This window comes from Gouania willdenowi, chromosome 4, assembly GCF_900634775.1.
Source record: "Gouania willdenowi chromosome 4, fGouWil2.1, whole genome shotgun sequence".
NCBI classification, from domain to species: domain Eukaryota; kingdom Metazoa; phylum Chordata; class Actinopteri; order Blenniiformes; family Gobiesocidae; genus Gouania; species Gouania willdenowi.
The window spans coordinates 38,286,779-38,304,639 of NC_041047.1; the positions used below are offsets into that span (position 1 = coordinate 38,286,779).

The 17,861-nt window shown below is 42.5% G+C and overlaps 1 protein-coding gene across 2 annotated transcripts in view; it reads left to right on the plus strand.

Moving 5' to 3' along the window:
• LOC114462488 (DNA repair and recombination protein RAD54-like) overlaps positions 1 to 17,861 on the plus strand; it is a 34,794-nt gene that overhangs the window by 15,099 nt on the left and 1,834 nt on the right. Inside the window, exons 12-18 of one of the 2 annotated variants that reach the window (XM_028445369.1) lie at positions 86 to 210; positions 279 to 389; positions 1,997 to 2,120; positions 2,202 to 2,280; positions 3,257 to 3,436; positions 11,783 to 11,946; positions 13,392 to 13,615. In XM_028445369.1, coding sequence (XP_028301170.1) covers positions 86 to 210; positions 279 to 389; positions 1,997 to 2,120; positions 2,202 to 2,280; positions 3,257 to 3,436; positions 11,783 to 11,946; positions 13,392 to 13,593 — 985 coding nt within the window. In that variant the 3' untranslated portion in view covers positions 13,594 to 13,615. Of the gene's footprint in view, positions 1 to 85; positions 211 to 278; positions 390 to 1,996; positions 2,121 to 2,201; positions 2,281 to 3,256; positions 3,437 to 11,782; positions 11,947 to 13,391; positions 13,675 to 17,861 lie in introns of those variants that run through there. The other variant, XM_028445367.1, reaches the window with a different exon arrangement.

Genomic DNA, 17,861 nt, shown 5'->3' on the forward strand with positions numbered 1-17,861 from the left:
GGAGCCTTTGAGTGTAAAAAGAAGCTGCAGGAACACACGTGTATGTCTGTGTTATGTAAGACTCTGAGTACATGATGCCCTGCAGGCTGACTCCTCTACAGGCACAGCTCTACAAACGCTTCCTGAAGCAGGCCATGCAGTCCTTACAGGAGGACAGAATCAGTGTTTCCTCTCTGTCCTCCATCACTTCACTGAAGAAACTCTGCAATCGTGAGTTCTGCATCACCAGCTGTTCAAATCATGGTCGTATCTCCACACCTGACTGTGCTCTCCACCAGACCCTGCTCTCATCTATGACAAATGTGTGGAAGGGAACGAAGGCTTCGAGGGAGCACTGGACCTGTTTCCTTCAGGCTACTGCCCTAAAGCTGTGGAACCGCAGCTTTCAGGTGAGAACCTGTAAACATCAACATCAGCTTCCTTGAATTAAACAAATATAATAGAACGTCCTCATCGGAAGCACATTCAACAAGTAATGCAGCATATTATCTAATAGCTAGCTCTGGGCTAAATCTCCAGTTTTATGACAACAATCTACCAAGTCCTATTGCATATGATAAAGATTCTTAGAGTGTTTAATTCAATTCAACTTTATTTGTATAGCACAAATTACAGCAGTCATCTCAATACGTTTATCAAAATATAAAATTCATAATAAGAAAGAAAAAACTCAACAAGATCCACATGAACAAGCATTTAGCAACAGTGAGAAGAAACAACTCCCTTTTAACAGGAAGAAATCTCCAGCATTTATAACTCTCTGAGGGCCAATGTTTGTGAAGAGACGCTCAAGTTATAGTTTTTTTTGTCTTTGTTACGGCATAACTTTAAAGCCAAAAGTGAATTGTTGAATTGATGAAGTTGATGATGAATGTAGTTATAGAGTTACTCATGCTTGTTATAGGCCCTCAATAATAAATACTCACACACACTGTAGAGACAAAAAATAACACTTGATTCAAAACTCTGATTTGAAGACGCACTTTTCAAATTTGAATGAGGCATTATGTGGGATCCGCAGTAATATTGGGACTATTATGGACACGCCCTCCCAACTCATTCATTTTATTTTTTTCTATTGTTTTATTTAGTTGATTGTTTTTGTTTAGATTGTGAAGCACACTGTTTATATGTGGCATTGAGTGCCACATATAAACAGTTGAAGTGTTGAAGTATTCGACTGCTTCATGTCCACAACACTATTAACTTTTCCTTGGAAATCTTCCCTAGGAAAGATGTGTCCATGTATCCGTACGTAGAGATCGATATCTATCAATCTTTTTCCCTGACTGTGATGCCTTTCAGTGATGAGTCAGCACTACTAGCCAGGGTTGGGTTCAATTACATTTTTCAATTACAATAACGTCTTGAATTATCTATGCTCAATTCCAACAAAATTATGATTATAGTGACCAGCATTTTTTACACTTAAAATTATAATGATTATTTTTCCACTAAAAGTCAATTACAATTACGTTTACAATTACTAAAGTTCAAATTTAATTAATCACAATTACTGAGCCTTTAATAAATAACCCCATGAAACACAACATTCTTCTTGTGATAGCTTTCTGTTAGCATCTCCCTTGATAACGGGTCAGTTTTGACACGTCTTAAATCATCTGTAAAATACACTAAAAATATTATGTATCATCTAATTTGTTTTTCATCTTATGGTTACCTTGTCAGGCTTCCTAATCAATGAAGATATTGGTGTTAATGTCTTTGGCGTGGGCGTCTGAGCCTTATTCCTGTCCGTATACCCCTCAATTTCAATTTATTTAAAAAGAAGATAAAATGATCCTCAACAGAACTGAAATGGGAAAACTTGAAATGAAACATATTTTAATCATTTTTAACTACATAAGTGTAAGCCACAGAACTCGAACATGGTTCCCCAGCTTTGTGTTTAATAAAATTGTAGTTTTTATAAAATTTCTGTTTAGTGGTTTGTAAGCTGCACACACATTTTTAATCATAACTTGTTCTGTTTTAGGAAAAATGCTGGTTCTGGACTACTTACTGGCCATGACGAGGACCACTACGAGTGACAAGGTGGTTCTTGTCTCCAACTACACGCAAACACTGGACCTGTTTGAGAAGCTGTGCAGATCTAGAAGGTGCTTTGGAAACGCTGCCCATGTCCGACCTTGGTCATTAGTTTTCTCTGACGTGTGAACCTTTGTGTCGGTCTGTTCCAGATACCAGTATGTTCGCCTGGACGGAACCATGTCCATCAAGAAAAGGGCCAAGATTGTTGAAAGGTTCAACGTTCAGTCTGTGAGTGTGACTTTGTGGAACAAGAATGAAAGATATGAGAAATGAGGACTGTGTTCGAAATGTCCCACTAACATTCTACAATCACAACGAGTATATGCGGTCTACTGTATATTAATAGTATGATTAGGATGATGGACCGTTCCCATTGAAGTATAATTCCAAGTTTTTCAAAATGCTTTTGGAACCTATAACGACAAAAATCTGAAACACACTGAGGCTAAATATCTCTGTTGATTCTCTACCTTTGAAAGTTCTGAAAACATTTTAAGTGAGAAAGTGACCAGGTAGAATATCAACATGTGCTCATTTGATCCATAAAACTTGCGGAAAACACATTTAATTCCCACATTTCAGAGATTTTGGGAGAACCTCCATGCTATTGACAAAACTTCCAGTTAACTTCAAAACAAGAGCCCTATTTACAAAAGGGGTTTTGAAATGGGGATGTTAATTTTTTAGCTTGAAGCCGGTTCCATGACCATTTTACGTTCCGCTTGCAATGCATCATGCGGCGGTTCTGTGTGATTAGTGTGCCCACCGTGCAATACTTAGGAAATGTCTCGATATAGCATACATCTGGGTATTTCTCACGTACTCAATCTTTTCATACTATCTAGTGTGAGCGCACTACATACTCATTTTGACGTCTGACTTAATGGTAAATGGACTTGATTTTATATAGAGCTTTATCACCACACTGAAGCAGTCTCAAAGCGCTTTACATATCAGCGCATTCACCCAATCACTCTCACATTCACACACCAGTGGGACAGGACTGCCATGCAAGGTGCTAGTCGACCACTGGGAGCAACTTAGGGTTCAGTGTCTTGCCCAAGGACACTTCGACACATAGTCAGGTACTGGGATCGAACCCCCAACCTCTTGATCAGAAGACGACCCACTACCACCTGAGCCACGCTAGTATGGGATTTTGAACACACCCAAGGAACTGCACCTGAATGCATTTGTTTTTCAGAACCCAGAGTTCATCTTCATGCTGAGCAGTAAGGCTGGGGGGTGTGGCCTCAACCTGATTGGTGCAAATCGTCTGGTCATGTTTGATCCTGACTGGAACCCGGCCAACGACGAGCAGGCGATGGCTCGGGTATGGAGAGACGGTCAGAAGAAAACCTGCTACATCTACAGGCTCCTCTCTGTGAGTGCACACAGTTAACAGAATGAAAATACTACCACATTAAATCAGCAACAAAAAACTTAAACACAACACTCCCTCCTGAAAGAATAACTAAAGCTCAAAACCACTTTTTTCTACTGAATACAAATGTATTTGGGTATGAAGTAATGCTGTTGATTGATCTTGGTCCAACTCTCAACATTTTAGTCAAAGTATTTCAATTTGGCATATTTTATTGTAAAATGTGAGTGACTGCCTTCTATGTGTTGAAACCCAGCTATTACAATTGATTTTTGCTATTGGCTGAGAACAAGATCATGTGACATTTTGGGACCATCTTGTGTCACAAACAAGCATTGTTAGCCCCCCGGTCCTTTGATAAATCAACTGTGGTCTCGACAATCTGTGGTGAGTAGGTTGGATTGAGAGAAGAGTGAATAGAGAGGTATATTGAGTATTGAGTAGCTAGTTAGCATAGCATAGATTGTTACAGTAATTGGAGATTTAATAGTGTGGACTGGGCATGTCTTAACTGCTCCAGGATTCCCGCCCATAATCAAGGCATTTTTTTAAATTCCAATTCCAATTTTTTAATAAAGCATGTTTAAACACAAACAAGGTTTGACCAAAACGCTGTACAATAAAACATATAACATATACAAGAAATACAACATTGAACAATTAAAAATGACATAGACTCACACGGTGTTAAAAGCCACAGCAAACAACTGTTTTTTTTAGAAGAGATTTAAAAATTTGAACAGAAGGAGCCTCTCTTATATTTATCTCGTTTCATAGCCTTAGAGCTGCCGCAGAGAAGGCCCGATCCCCTCTGGACTTCCTTTTCGTCCTCGGCACGGCCAAGAGCTGCTGGCCAGCTGAGCGTAGAGCCCGAGATGGAGTGTATGGCTTAAAAAGTTCAGACTTGTCGGATGGATGGAGGCCATTTAGACATTTGTATGTCAATAAAATAATTTTAAAATCAATTCTTTGGCGTACAGGGAGCCAGTGAAAGGAGGAGAGAAGAGGTGTTTTATGCTCCTGCCTTCTTCTACCAGTCAATAACAGGGCAGCAGTGTTTTGTACCAGCTGGAGGTGAGCCTAACATAGAGAGAGTTACAATAGTCCAGTTGTTTTGTGATAAAAGCATGGATAACGGTCTCCAGTTCTTTCTTACCTAAAACAGGTTTAAACTTAGCAATGCACCACAGCTGAAAGAAGCTCTTTTTTAAAATGTAAAATTGACATCTTATTAAAAGTTAATCCAGAGTCCACGATGACTGGTCACAGACTTTTTTGAATATTTGTTCATAGAGTCCAGACTGAACAAGACTTTGGATTTGCTTAAACCAAACAGAATAGGCTCTGTTTTGGATTCATTAAAACTATATGGCCATATATGAAAGATAAAAATCAAAGGCAGTTCACGTCGCCCGGATTGGCGCTACCGGGGCCCCACATTGGAGCCAGGCCCGGGGTTGGGGCTCGAGTGCGAGCGCCTGGTGGCCGGGGCTTTGCCCACGGGCCCCGGCCGGGCAGAGCCCGAAAGGACGACGTGGGCCCGCCCTCCCATAGGCCCACCACCCGCAGGAGGGATCATATGAGGCCGGTGCAGTGTGGATTGGGCAGTCGTCCAGGGCGGGGGCCTTGGCGATCTGATCCCCGGCTACAGAAGCTAGCGTTAGGGACGTGGAATGTCACCTCTCTGGCGGGGAAGGAGCCTGAGCTTGTGTGCGAGGTGGAGAAGTTCGGACTAGATATAGTCGGTCTCACCTCGACACATAACAAGGGCTCTGGAACCAGCCTTCTCGACAGGGGTTGGACTCTCTTCTACTCTGGAGTCGCCAATGGTGAGAGGCGCCGGGCCGGGGTGGCTATACTTCTTGCCCCCCGACTTAGTGCCTGTACGTTTGAGTTTACCCCGGTAAACGAGAGGGTAGCCTCCCTCCGCCTTCGGGTGGGGGTACGGATCATGACTGTTGTTTGTGCCTATGGGCCAAACAGCAGCTCGAAGTATCCACCCTTCTTGGATTCCTTAGAGGGAGTACTGGAGAGTGCTCCTTCTGGGGATTCCCTCGTTCTGCTGGGGGACTTCAACGCTCACGTTGGCAGCGACAGTGAGACCTGGAGGGGCGTGATTGGGAGGAACGGCCCCCCTGATCGGAACCCGAGCGGTGTTTTGTTGTTGGACTTCTGTGCTCGCCACAGATTGTCCATAACAAACACCATGTTCAAGCATAAGGGTGTCCATATGTGCACTTGGCACCAGGACACCATAGGCCGCAGTTCGATGATCGACTTCGTAGTCGTGTCATCGGACTTGCGGCCGCATGTCTTGGACACTTGGGTAAAGAGAGGGGCGGAGCTGTCAACTGATCACCACCTGGTGGTGAGTTGGCTCCGATGGCGGGGGAGGATGCCGGTTAGATCTGGCAGACCCAAACGTATAGTGAGGGTCTGCTGGGAACGCCTGGCAGAGTCTCCCGTCAGAAGGAGCTTCAACTCCCACCTCCGGGAAAACTTCAACCATGTCTCGGAGGAGGTGGGTGACATTGAGTCCGAGTGGGCCATGTTCTGTGCCTCTGTTGCTGAGGCGGCTGATCGGTGCTGTGGCCGCAAGGTAGTCGGTGCCTGTCGTGGCGGCAATACCCGAACCCGTTGGTGGACACCGGGGGTGAGGGATGCCGTCAAGCTGAAGAAGGAGTACTACCGGGCCTTTTTGGCCTGTGGGACTCCGGAGGCAGCAGACAGGTACCGACGGGCCAAGCGGAGTGCAGCCACGGCGGTCGCCGAGGCAAAAGCCCGGACATGGGAGGAGTTTGGTGAGGCCATGGAGAACAACTTCCGGACGGCTTCGAAGAGATTCTGGACCACTATCCGGCGTCTCAGGAGGGGAAGCAGTGCACCGTCAACACTATGTATGGTGCGGATGGTGCGCTGCTGACCTCGACTCGAGACGTTGTGGGGTCGGTGGGGGGAATACTTCGAAGACCTCCTCAATCCCACCGACACACCTTCCAACCAGGAAGCAGGGCCCAGGGACCCGAGAGTGGGCTCTCCTATCTCTGGGGCTGAGGTTGCCGAGGTGGTTAAAAAGCTCCTCGGTGGCAGGGCTCCGGGGGTGGATGAGATCCGCCCGGAGTTCCTCAAGGCCCTGGATGTTGTGGAGCTGTCATGGCTGACACGACTCTGCAACATCGCGTGGACATCGGGGGCAGTGCCTCTGGATTGGCAGACCGGGGTGGTGGTCCCCTTTTTTAAGAAGGGGGACCGGAGGGTGTGTTCCAATTATAGAGGGATCACACTCTTCAGCCTCCCCAGTAAGGTCTATTCAGGGGTACTGGAGAGGAGGGTCCACCGGATAGTTGAACCTCGGATTCAGGAGAAGCAATGTGGTTTTCGTCCTGGCCGTGGAACTGTGGACCAGCTCTACACCCTCAGCAGGGTCCTTGAGGGGTCATGGGAATTTGCCCAACCAGTCCACATGTGTTTTGTGGACCTGGAAAAGGCATTTGACCGTGTCCCTCGGGGATTCCTGTGGGGGGTCCTCCGGGAATATGGGGTATCGAACCTCCTGATAGGAGCTGTTCGTTCCCTGTATGACCGGAGTCAGAGTCTGGTCCGCATTGCCGGCAGTAAGTCGAAATCGTTTCCGGTGAGGGTTGGACTCCGCCAGGGCTGCCCTTTGTCACCGATTCTGTTCATAACTTTTATGGACAGAATTTCTAGGCGCAGTCAGGGCATTGAGGGGGTCCGGTTCGGGGGCCTCAGTATTGCGTCACTGCTTTTTGCAGACGATGTGGTCCTGTTGGCTCCAACATACCGTGACCTTCAACTCTCACTGGATCGGTTCGCAGCCGAGTGTGAAGCGGCCGGAATGAGAATCAGCACCTCCAAATCCGAGTCCATGGTTCTCGACCGGAAAAAGGTGGAGTGCCTTCTCCGGGTTGGAGATGAGGTTCTGCCCCAGGTGGAGGAGTTCAAGTACCTCAGGGTCTTGTTCACGAGTGAGGGAAGGATGGAGCGAGAGATCGACAGGCGGATTGGTGCGGCGTCTGCAGTGATGCAGAGTCTGCACCAGTCCGTCATTGTGAAAAGGGAGCTGAGCCAAAAAGCAAAGCTCTCGATTTACAGGTCGGTCTACGTTCCAACCCTCACCTATGGTCATGAACTTTGGGTCATGACCGAAAGAACAAGATCACGGGTACAAGCGGCCGAAATGAGTTTCCTCCGTAGGGTGGCTGGGCTCTCCCTTAGAGATAGGGTGAGAAGCTCAGTCATTCGGGAGGGGCTCAAAGTAGAGTCGCTGCTCCTCCGCATCGAGAAGAGCCAGATGAGGTGGCTCGGGCACCTAATTAGGATGCCCCCTGAACGCCTCCCTAGTGAGGCGTTCAGGGCACGTCCCTCCGGAAGGAGGCCCCGGGGAAGACCCAGGACACGCTGGAGAGACTATGTCTCTCAGCTGGCCTGGGAACGTCTCGGGGTCCCCCCGGAAGAGCTGGAGGAAGTGGCCAGGGAGAGGGAAGTCTGGGCCTCCCTACTGAGGATGCTGCCCCCGCGACCTGGAAACGGCTAAGCGGGAGAAGATGGATGGATGGATAAAACTAAAAACATTGAAAGATATCCATGCCTTAACCTCATTTAAACAGTTCAAAAGGAGCAGGAATCATTGGGTATCAGGGGCATCTAAATCTGACAATCATCAGCATAACAATGAAACGAGATGCCATATTTTCTCATTATAGACCCCAGAGGTAGATGGTACAGAGCAAAAAGAAGGGGACCAAGGATAGACCCTTGAGGAACACCACAAGATGGATGCGCAGAGTCAGATGTAAAACAGTCAATTTTTACATTAAAAGTTCTGTCGCAAATATGAGTAAAACCAGTTAAGATCTGCCCCATTGAGCCCAATTCAATGCTCTGATCGAGAGTGTGCGATATGATGATATTAGATCGTTAAGGATTTCAACATGACGATGATCTCCCAAATCACGGAGATTGTAGAATCGTCTGTAGTTCACATTTTAACCCTTGTGGTGCCGTGTCTGCGTCATATGTCTGTGGTCCATACACAGTCATATGATGCAGACACAGCTCCCCCCCCCCCAGTGTACAGACACAGAGTTAGCTTAGAGTGCTGTTTCCTCCGTGTTAACGCCTGTCTGTCAGAGGCTCAGTGCAGATGTCTGTCTGTCTGTTAAACTCCATCAGTTCTGAGTGTTGAAACACTGAAATATGTTTGAGAAAACACTGCATGTGTTTCTCTTCTATAACTAACTCTCTGTCGCTGCGCTGTAGCAGAGATCTGCTGCTGTAGCTAACGGGGCTGTTTCTATATTCTTAAAGAGACAGTGTCCTGAATGTGATTTACTTTAAAAACTACTTTCATCAACTCAGAGCTGCCCTGAAAAAAGCAACACTACATAATTTAATCACATTTCAGCCTTAATGAAGGAAAAAGTCAAAAGTGACACAAAATATTGTTATTGTGTTGCTAGTCATTAGTAAAAGGGTCTTTGTGGCTCCACTGACTTTGACCCAATATTGTTTTTCTTGTAAAACTATTGAAAAAAAATTATAATAAATGGAGTTTATATCACCTTGTGCCATTTTGAAATAGAGATATGAGTATTGGTCCATATCACCCAGGCCTAATGTAACCAAAGCAGAAACGTTTTATTTTGTAAAGGATATCATTGTCTGAACTGTGTGAAATGAGGGATTCAAACACTGCTTAAAGTAGGATTTTATTGATATGAGTGTGTTTCCTCAATAACAAATAGAAATCACTGGACTGATATGATGCCTTGTTATGTAGCAAGTGATGCTAATGCTAATGCTACACTACTTTAGTTAAACAAAGTAAAAAGACTGTGTGACTAAAATAACTTGTCAGCTTTTTTGTTTGATGTTAATTGTACTAGAAACCAGCTTGATGAATTGCTTACATACAATTTAAAGAAAAAAGAAAGATAATTTCCTTGTCCTAAATGATCTTTTATTCCTTTTTTCCATTTAGGGCAATGTTTTAAGAAGGTGATTTGGTTTTTTTTATTGGTAAAGAACTTTAAAATAGTCTAAATGATTTGAATGAAAAAAATCATGATAAAATCGTGATTGTGATTTCACAAAGTAAAAATCATGATATGATATTTTTCCCATATCGCCCACCCCTAGTACACCGTATCAAAAGCAGCAGTGAGATCTAAAAACAAAAGGATCACTGTGTTCCCTGAATCCGTTTCCAAGAAGATATCATTAAAAACCTTCAACAGTGCAGTTTCTGGACTGTGAATTTCTTTAAAACCTCATTGAAAATCCTCATAAATGTTATTTGCGGAGAGGAAATCATTTATCTGGTTAAAAACAATTTTCTCTAAAACTTTAGACAAGAATGGGAGCTTAGAGATGGGTCTAAAGTTAGAGTAGACTGAGGGATGAAGGGCAGGTTTCTTAATAAGTGGGTTTACTACAGCATGTTTAAAAGCAACAGGGACAACACCAGAAGTCAAGCTGCTATTTATGATCGCAAGAACTGATGGTCCGATCATGAGAAAAATGTCTTTAAAAAGGCGTGGCAGAATATCATCAGTAGGGGAGCCTGAAGGATTCATATGATCCACAATTTCCTTTAATTTCTGTAAGGATGTCGGCTCAAACTGAATAAAGGTAGCTGAGCAGGGGACAAAGATAGAAGGGTCATGAGCAACCTTATTAATAAAAAACTGCAAAAATGTGTTACAGAGCTCAGTGGAGGCATCGAAGCTGATTGGCTGAGGCCCATCAATGAGAGGATCCGGGTAACATCGTTAAACCAAGGCTGAGGTTTAGGTTTTAAACGCTTCATTTTTAGCAGCACCGCAAAGTCCAGGGTTTTTAGACATTCAGCTTGTGTGAGCAGATGCTCTGTATCTAAGCTCACAGATTACCCAGAGTCACCAAAGAGTTCTCAGTGAAGTCAGAAGTAAAGTATTGCGGTGGAGGAGTTAACCACATTGGAGAGCGAGGCTGGAGCTCGAGCTTTAAATTTGTGTGCAAAGGAAAAGTAAAAAACAACAGGTTTATGATCAGATAAAATTGCATCACCCACATTCAAATTTAAAATAGACATCATTACACAAGAACAAATACAGAATATGACCTAACTGGTGTGTGTGACCCACTACGCATTGCACCAAGATTGGATGAGATCCACAAAGTCATGTGTGTTGTCAGGACAACACACATGGATGTTGAAATGCCGAACAATTAAAAAACAATCAATCATACTTTGGCATTAGTTCGGCCAACCAGTCTGAAAAGTCATTTATAAAATCCTTGTTGTATTTCGGTGGTCTGTAAATCACAGCACACAGTACCAGCTGGGATCAGCCCAGCACAAATACTGTAGAAACAGTTCAAAGCTGGACGGAGGAGATGGCGCTGAGAGCTGTTTACAAACAAAGCTCTTCTTAAAAATAGTCACTAGACCTCCTCCTTTACCAGACTTTCTCGGACTATTAAAAAATAAACAGTCAGTAGGCAACTGATCCGAGAGAGCAGTGGACTCGCCAACGCGTAGCCAGGCCTCAGTTACGAAGAGAAAATCCAATCCACTGGAACCTGTTTGCCAGGGATCTTGCAATGACCAGCGCCATCCTGATAGGAACCGAGAGGCCATCCTGAGTAGAGGCAAGGCACGGAGCCCAAGTCAGATGCCACAGATTCTCCACGTTTCTTCCGTGCGTCCTGAGATTTGAAAGACAGCACCGGACTGGGGGTCGACTCCAGAGCCCACCACGGGAACCAAGTAGGAGATCGCAGGATCACAAAGTTGCCAGGGTATGCAGTGGATCAATCCAAGATCTGATGAGAGCACAAGGGAAGCCTTGAGTTTAACAGCCTACCGCCTCGTTTGCCTCTGTGTCTCCTGCGGTGTCTCCGGGCAGGTGAGGATGTGGTACGGAGCATTTAAGGTGGCACATCCACATGAGTTGAAAGGATCGCAGTTTTTTGCTCTTTTTGCCTCAAATTAACGGCAGAAAAATGAAGATCCAAAAGTGTCTGACGGTAATGCACCAGGAGGGAGTCGATGTCATTAATAAGAAGCGTCAAAAACAATAAAATCACAAAAATAGTGGACAGAGGTAGACGACAGGCCACATACACCAGCGCCATCTTACTGATCATCATTTCCCTCCTCGTGGCAGGTCAGGAGAAAGCAGAGGTTTAGTTACTTTTTGAGAGTTATGGGAAAGATCCTTTATTGTGATAAACTAACATATATTTAAAATCAATTCTGTGCACTTGGCTGTGAGCAGAACCAGTCGCTTGTCCTTTAATTTGTGTGTGTGTGCGTGTGTGTGTGTGTGTGCGTGCTGACAGACTGGGACCATTGAGGAGAAGATCCTGCAGAGACAGGCCCATAAGAAAGCGCTGAGCAGCTGTGTAGTGGATGAGGAACAGGACGTGGAGCGCCACTTCTCTCTGGGCGAGCTCCGAGAACTCTTCACTCTCAACGAAGACACTGCCAGCGACACACACGACAAGTAAACGCTTCCTCTGACAACTCATTAGTGAGGATGCAGCAGGCAACTTGTTATCCTATAGCCTATAGCTCGGCTAATGCTAGGTTGGGAATGCTAGATTAATGCTAATGCTAGGTTAATGATAATGCTTGGTTAATGCTAATATTAGGTTAGTGCTAATGTCAGGTTAATGCAAATGCTAAGTTCGTGTTAATGTTAGATTAATGCTATTGTTAGGCTAATGTTAATGCTAGGTTAGTGCTAATGCTAGGCTAATGCAAGGTTAGTGTTATTGTTAGGTTAATGATAATGCTAGACTAATGCTAGCTAATGTTAAGCTAATGCAGTGTGACGTGGACCAGCACCTGCATCCTCACTTGTATTTTATTCAGGAAATGCAAATATTGTAGTTTACAATGTTATTATTGTTTGCATCATATGTAGTTAAACGATTCTACTAATTACTGTGTAATGATAATGATAGATATTTTTCTCAAATTTAGAAATGATAAGAAAGTCACTTCTTGCACCAGGAATTAATAACAATTGTTCATTATCTTATTAATAATAATAATAATAATACATTTTATTTAAAATCTCCTTTCATAACAATCAGGCACACTTTACAAAAAAAGATAAAAACAATAACATGAATCAATGCGGTAAGTAAAATTAAAAAGCGAAAGCACAAAATGAAATTTAGATTATTTGTTAATTTGTAGTTTTATGTATAAGGCTGACCTTACGCTATCATTAATGTCATTCTTATGACATTAGCATGAATGAGATGTCATGAAGACTGTCATTAAGTGTCATTTACTGAATTCTGACACATTTGGTATATGTTGGTATTTCTTGGGTTAGGGCAGGGGTCTGTAACCTGTGGCTCTAGAGCTTCATGTGTCTTTTTGACTCTTTTGGAATGTCTCCCTGTAGCTTTAAAAATTATATTTAAAAAATGAATTGTTATGTTTTACAGAGGGTTTTAAGGATTAATGACATTAACTTCAAATACAATTCTGATAAAACAATTTGTTAACTTACTTAAACATAAATCACATTGTGCAATAACTCTGCCACCTTCCTACTTCACCTCCTACAACATCTACTGACCATCAACTTTCCCTACACCTGTGGCTAACCTTAAGGTTTAAATCCCTGGTAATATAACTAACAAAAATAGTATTCTGGAAGACTTTGTGGGGAAAGGTTTATTTAATTCCCAACATGGCAGCTTAACATGCATGCTTGACATGTTGCAAGAAATTAGCAATTAGTATGTGACATCACATGATCATGAGTTATCAAATTCAAGTAATTTTTTGTCACCTTCAAATCCATTAACTTGTAATATTGTTCAATACTATTTTAACTGTATAGAATTCAATATATTGTTAATGTTAAACAAAGTGTAGGGTCTCATCTTTTGATCATGCTGGTCTTTTTCTCTCCTGTGTCGCTGTAAGGTTTCGCTGTCGTCGGTGTGTGAATGGCAGACAGGTCCAGCCTCCTGCTGATGGTTCAGACTGTACCAGTAACTATTCCCAGTGGAACCACTGCTTTGACAGGAGAGGCCTGAGGGACCAGGTGCTGAAGGCCTCCTGGGATGCAGCGGTCTCTTTTGTCTTCCACCAGCGTTCCCACGAAGACCAGAAAGGCCTAGTATAACACGGTCACACTCTACATGCATGTACTATTTATTTGTTGTATCGACTGTTTTATTTTTAATAAAATACATGTGAACCATAAGGTGTGATATCTACTCTTTAAAACTATAGGTTATTTACATAACCCTGGTTCTCTGAGTAATAGAAGTGAGATGTCTCACTATGGCAGTGGTTCCCGTACAAGAAAGCGCTCAATTTTCTCTTTCGCTGTTTCTGTTTTGTTGTCCTATAGCCTTTGTAATTTTTTTTGAGAATAGTTTGTTTTGTTTTTTTTAAGAACTGTTTTTAGGTATAGAGTTCACATCTGTATTATGAAATGAGTGCATACAAAGTAGTAAATTAAAATATAATTACCGATCATACTGAACACATTGGGAGAATTTGGCAAAATATCAGGGTTCAAAGTTAATTTACAAAAAAGTGAAATCATGCCACTTAATACTACTGCCAAATTGATTAATTTTGACCTTTTTTCCCTGAAAGCTAACACATGAAAATTTAAATATCTAGGAATCTGGATCACACATGATTTTAATGACATTTTCAAAGCTAATTTCCCCCCCATTATTGTGTCATTTAAAACAAGACTTGGAACGGTGGAGTCTGCTGCCTTTATCATTAGGAGGTAGAATCAATGTAATTAAAATGAATGTGCTGCCTACATTTTTGTATGTTTTTCAGAGCATTCCTCTGTTCCTGTCAAGATCTTTTTTCACATCAATTGATAAACTAATATCGGAGTTCATTTGGAAAAAGAAAACACCTAGGGGGCGGTGTGTAGCTCAGTGGGTTGAGCGCCCGCCCCATGTACGGAGGCTGTAGTTCCTCACCTGCAGCGGGTCCAGGCTCGATTCCCGGCCTGGGACCCCCTCCTGCGTGTCATTCCCTGCTCTCTCTCACCCCCTTCCTGTCAAGCAACTGTCATATAAAGGCCACTCGAGCCAAAAAAATCCTTTTAAAAAAATTAAAAAAAAGAAAACACCTAGAATACATAAAAATATGTTACAACGCCATTGTCAAAATGGTGGATTTTCCCACAATAACTTTCAATATTACTACTGGGCTGCCAACATATGAAATATACTCTACTGGAAATGATCCCAAAACTCTGATTCAACCCCTAAATGGCTTCAATTGGAACATTTGTCCTGTCATTCTACCTCTTTAGATGCATTGCTTAATACAGATCTTCCTTTACTTAAACGTATATTTGAATATTCTTCAAATCCAATAATTAAACACTCTTTTAAGATATGGACGCAATTTCTAAGAGTTTTTTCATTAAAAGATATTTCAATCCACGCCCCTATAACAAAAAACCATCTCTTCAAACCATAAATCATGGACAAAGCGTTCAATGTCTGGGTTAAAGGAGGAGCCACAACAATTGGAAATATGTTTATTAACGACACTTTTGCATCTTTTGATCAATTGACATCAAAATTCAATATTCCAAGGTCACATTTCTTCAGATATCTTCAGATTCGTAATTTTGTATCAACATTTATGTCCTCTTTTCCATCCACACCGACCTGCTCTCTCCTAGACTCGATTTTGAAACTGAACCCATCTTCTAAAGGCTCGATTGGACTTGTTTATTCTTTAATTAACACTCACGACTTGAAACCTTTGATCAGGTTGAGAAACTGTTTGGAGGAAGAATTGGGGTTAGGACTGTGGGAGCTGTGGGAAATATACACTCTTCTTCCATTTGTTTAAGACACGCCATCTTAAACAAATGTCTAAACGTCTAAAATGTTTCCTGATATTGATCCCTTGTGTGACCGTTGTCGGCAAGCACCAGGCACTCTTACACACATGTTTTGGTCCTGCCCAAAACTGGATGGGTTTTGGAAACTGATATTTTCAACATTTACAGATGTCATAAAAACGTCATTAAAACCCACACCCATAGCGGCAATATTTGGGGTCATACCACCTGACTTGCATCTCAGTCGTCGGGCCAAAACTATGGTTGCTTTTGGTTCTCTTTTGGCACGCCGACTGATAATGTTTAAATGGAAGGACAAACATCCTCCGAGTTTCAATCATGGCTAAATGATATTAAATGATGGCTGTTCATCATAGGAATGGGATCCACACAAGATTCCTGCTGCTTAACAGAAGGTTTTCCTTGCCACCATGATGAATTCATGTTGGGTGTGGGATACATATGTATGTGTATATATGTATATATGCATATGTGTGTATCCATAAAATGAAGAGTCCGTCCTTAAGACTGCTCTACTGTAAAGTGCCTTGAGATACCATTGGTTATGATTTGGCGCTATACAAATAACAATTGATTGATTGATATTGTTCATTTCTTGAAATATGAGTAAATACGATACACCACAAGGGGCAGTGGCCAGAAATTTTACACTAGCTGGCAACCTTTTCTCACTTACATAAAGAAAATGGAAGCGAAGGATACTGTAAGTTAGAGCTGATGATCCCACCACTTTTTGGGTAACTTATTAGGGGGCCAAGCCCGTGGGGCCTAGGACCGGCGGTGCTAGGAACCCTATTGTAATCGTAAGGATTTTTATTATTATTATAATATTTATTATGTTTCCTTGGGTAAAAGTAGTGCTGCAGGCTAAACCGTGCTAGGTAGGGCGGTGCCCTTTGGTGGTTGGGTCCAAAACCCCCAGGGGACCTTGGACACAAAAATTCACATATATCCGCCAGCAGGTGGCGCTCTAACAAAGGCCAAAGCGTTTTGGCCAATAATTCCCACACCGTTTGTTGCAAATTTAAAACCTTCATATCCACAGATTCCTTGAATAGCACTGAATCACCTGGGCTAGGCCACGCCCATTTCCGCCTAAACTTTTCTCGGAGCAAAATCGCAAAAACTGAAAAACCTACTGTTTCGAACTCCTCCTTGGGGTTTTGTCCAATCAGCGTGAAACTTGGCACGTAGAGTCTTCAGTTGGACGTAATCTCCAGTTAACTCTATGAGTTTGTTCGGGTAAAGTTTTCTAGCTGGCTATAAAAATGCAAACTGGCGCATATCTCAGTCAAAATAAATGCTAACAACACCAAATCTGAGTTCCTTAGTTGGCATGTGACTGTGAGGGTATGCGCCAAATTTGAATGATGTAGACCACTAGGGGGCGCTACAAATAACGAATATTTATATCTCTTAATTGGCACGACCAATTGTTACCAAATTTGGAGGGGATGATCTTGGGTCCTTCCTGAGGCGATATCTCAAAGTTATTCACGATTGGTCAAAGTGGGCGTGGCTAATGACATAATAACACATAAATAAACAAACATTTATTTCTGCTGAATTATTATGTTGAGGGCAGTGAATTTTACAGGGTTGATATAGACGACTACACAGACCACCCATACCAATTATAGCGTCACGAGGTGGCCCTATAATTGCAAAAACATTTTGGCCTTTAACTTTCACAATTTAATTCACATCTTTAAAAAAATTCATATCCACATGTTCCCTACATAGAGTCACATCTTCTGACATAGGCCACGCCCACTCCCACAGCACATTGCTCTTTGTAAGTCACGACATATCAAAAACCTACTTTTTCAAATTCCTCCTTGTGGTTTTGTTTAATCCCCATGAAACTTGGCACGTAGAGTCTTCAGTTGGACCTGATTTAAAGTTGATAAAATCATTTTGTTGGCTCAAAATATGCGCGAATAATTACTGAGTAAAATTTTCTAGCTAGCTATAAAAATATGCAAAGCTATAAAAACTGTTGCATATCTCGATCAAAATAAATGCTAACAACACCAAATCTGAGATCCTTGGTTGTCATGTGACTGCAAGGGTACAAGCAAAATTTTAATAAGTTATGCCACTAGGGGGCGCTGCAAATATGGGAAATTTATATCTCTTAAATGGCAAGACCAATTTTTAACAAATTAGGTGGGTATGACCTTGGGACGCTCCTGGGGCCGTATCTCGAAGTTAATCGCAGTTGGTCAAAGTGGGCATCGCTTATTACCAGTGCTGGGAACGTTACTTTAAAAAAGTAATTAGTTATAGTTACTCACTACTTGTTCCAAAAAGTAACTGCGTTAGTAACTGAATTACTCTGTAATAAAAGTAACTCATTACCAAGGAAAGTAACTATTTGCATTACTGTTAAAAAAAAAAAAAAAAGTTGCTATACGTCAAATAATTCAGATTTTTTAGATGCACGTGTCGTGAGGTGCTTCATTAATTTTGAGTTGCTTACAGCGGATGTTGACAAAGTCTTCACTCCTGGATATAAAGAACACTTCACATGCACG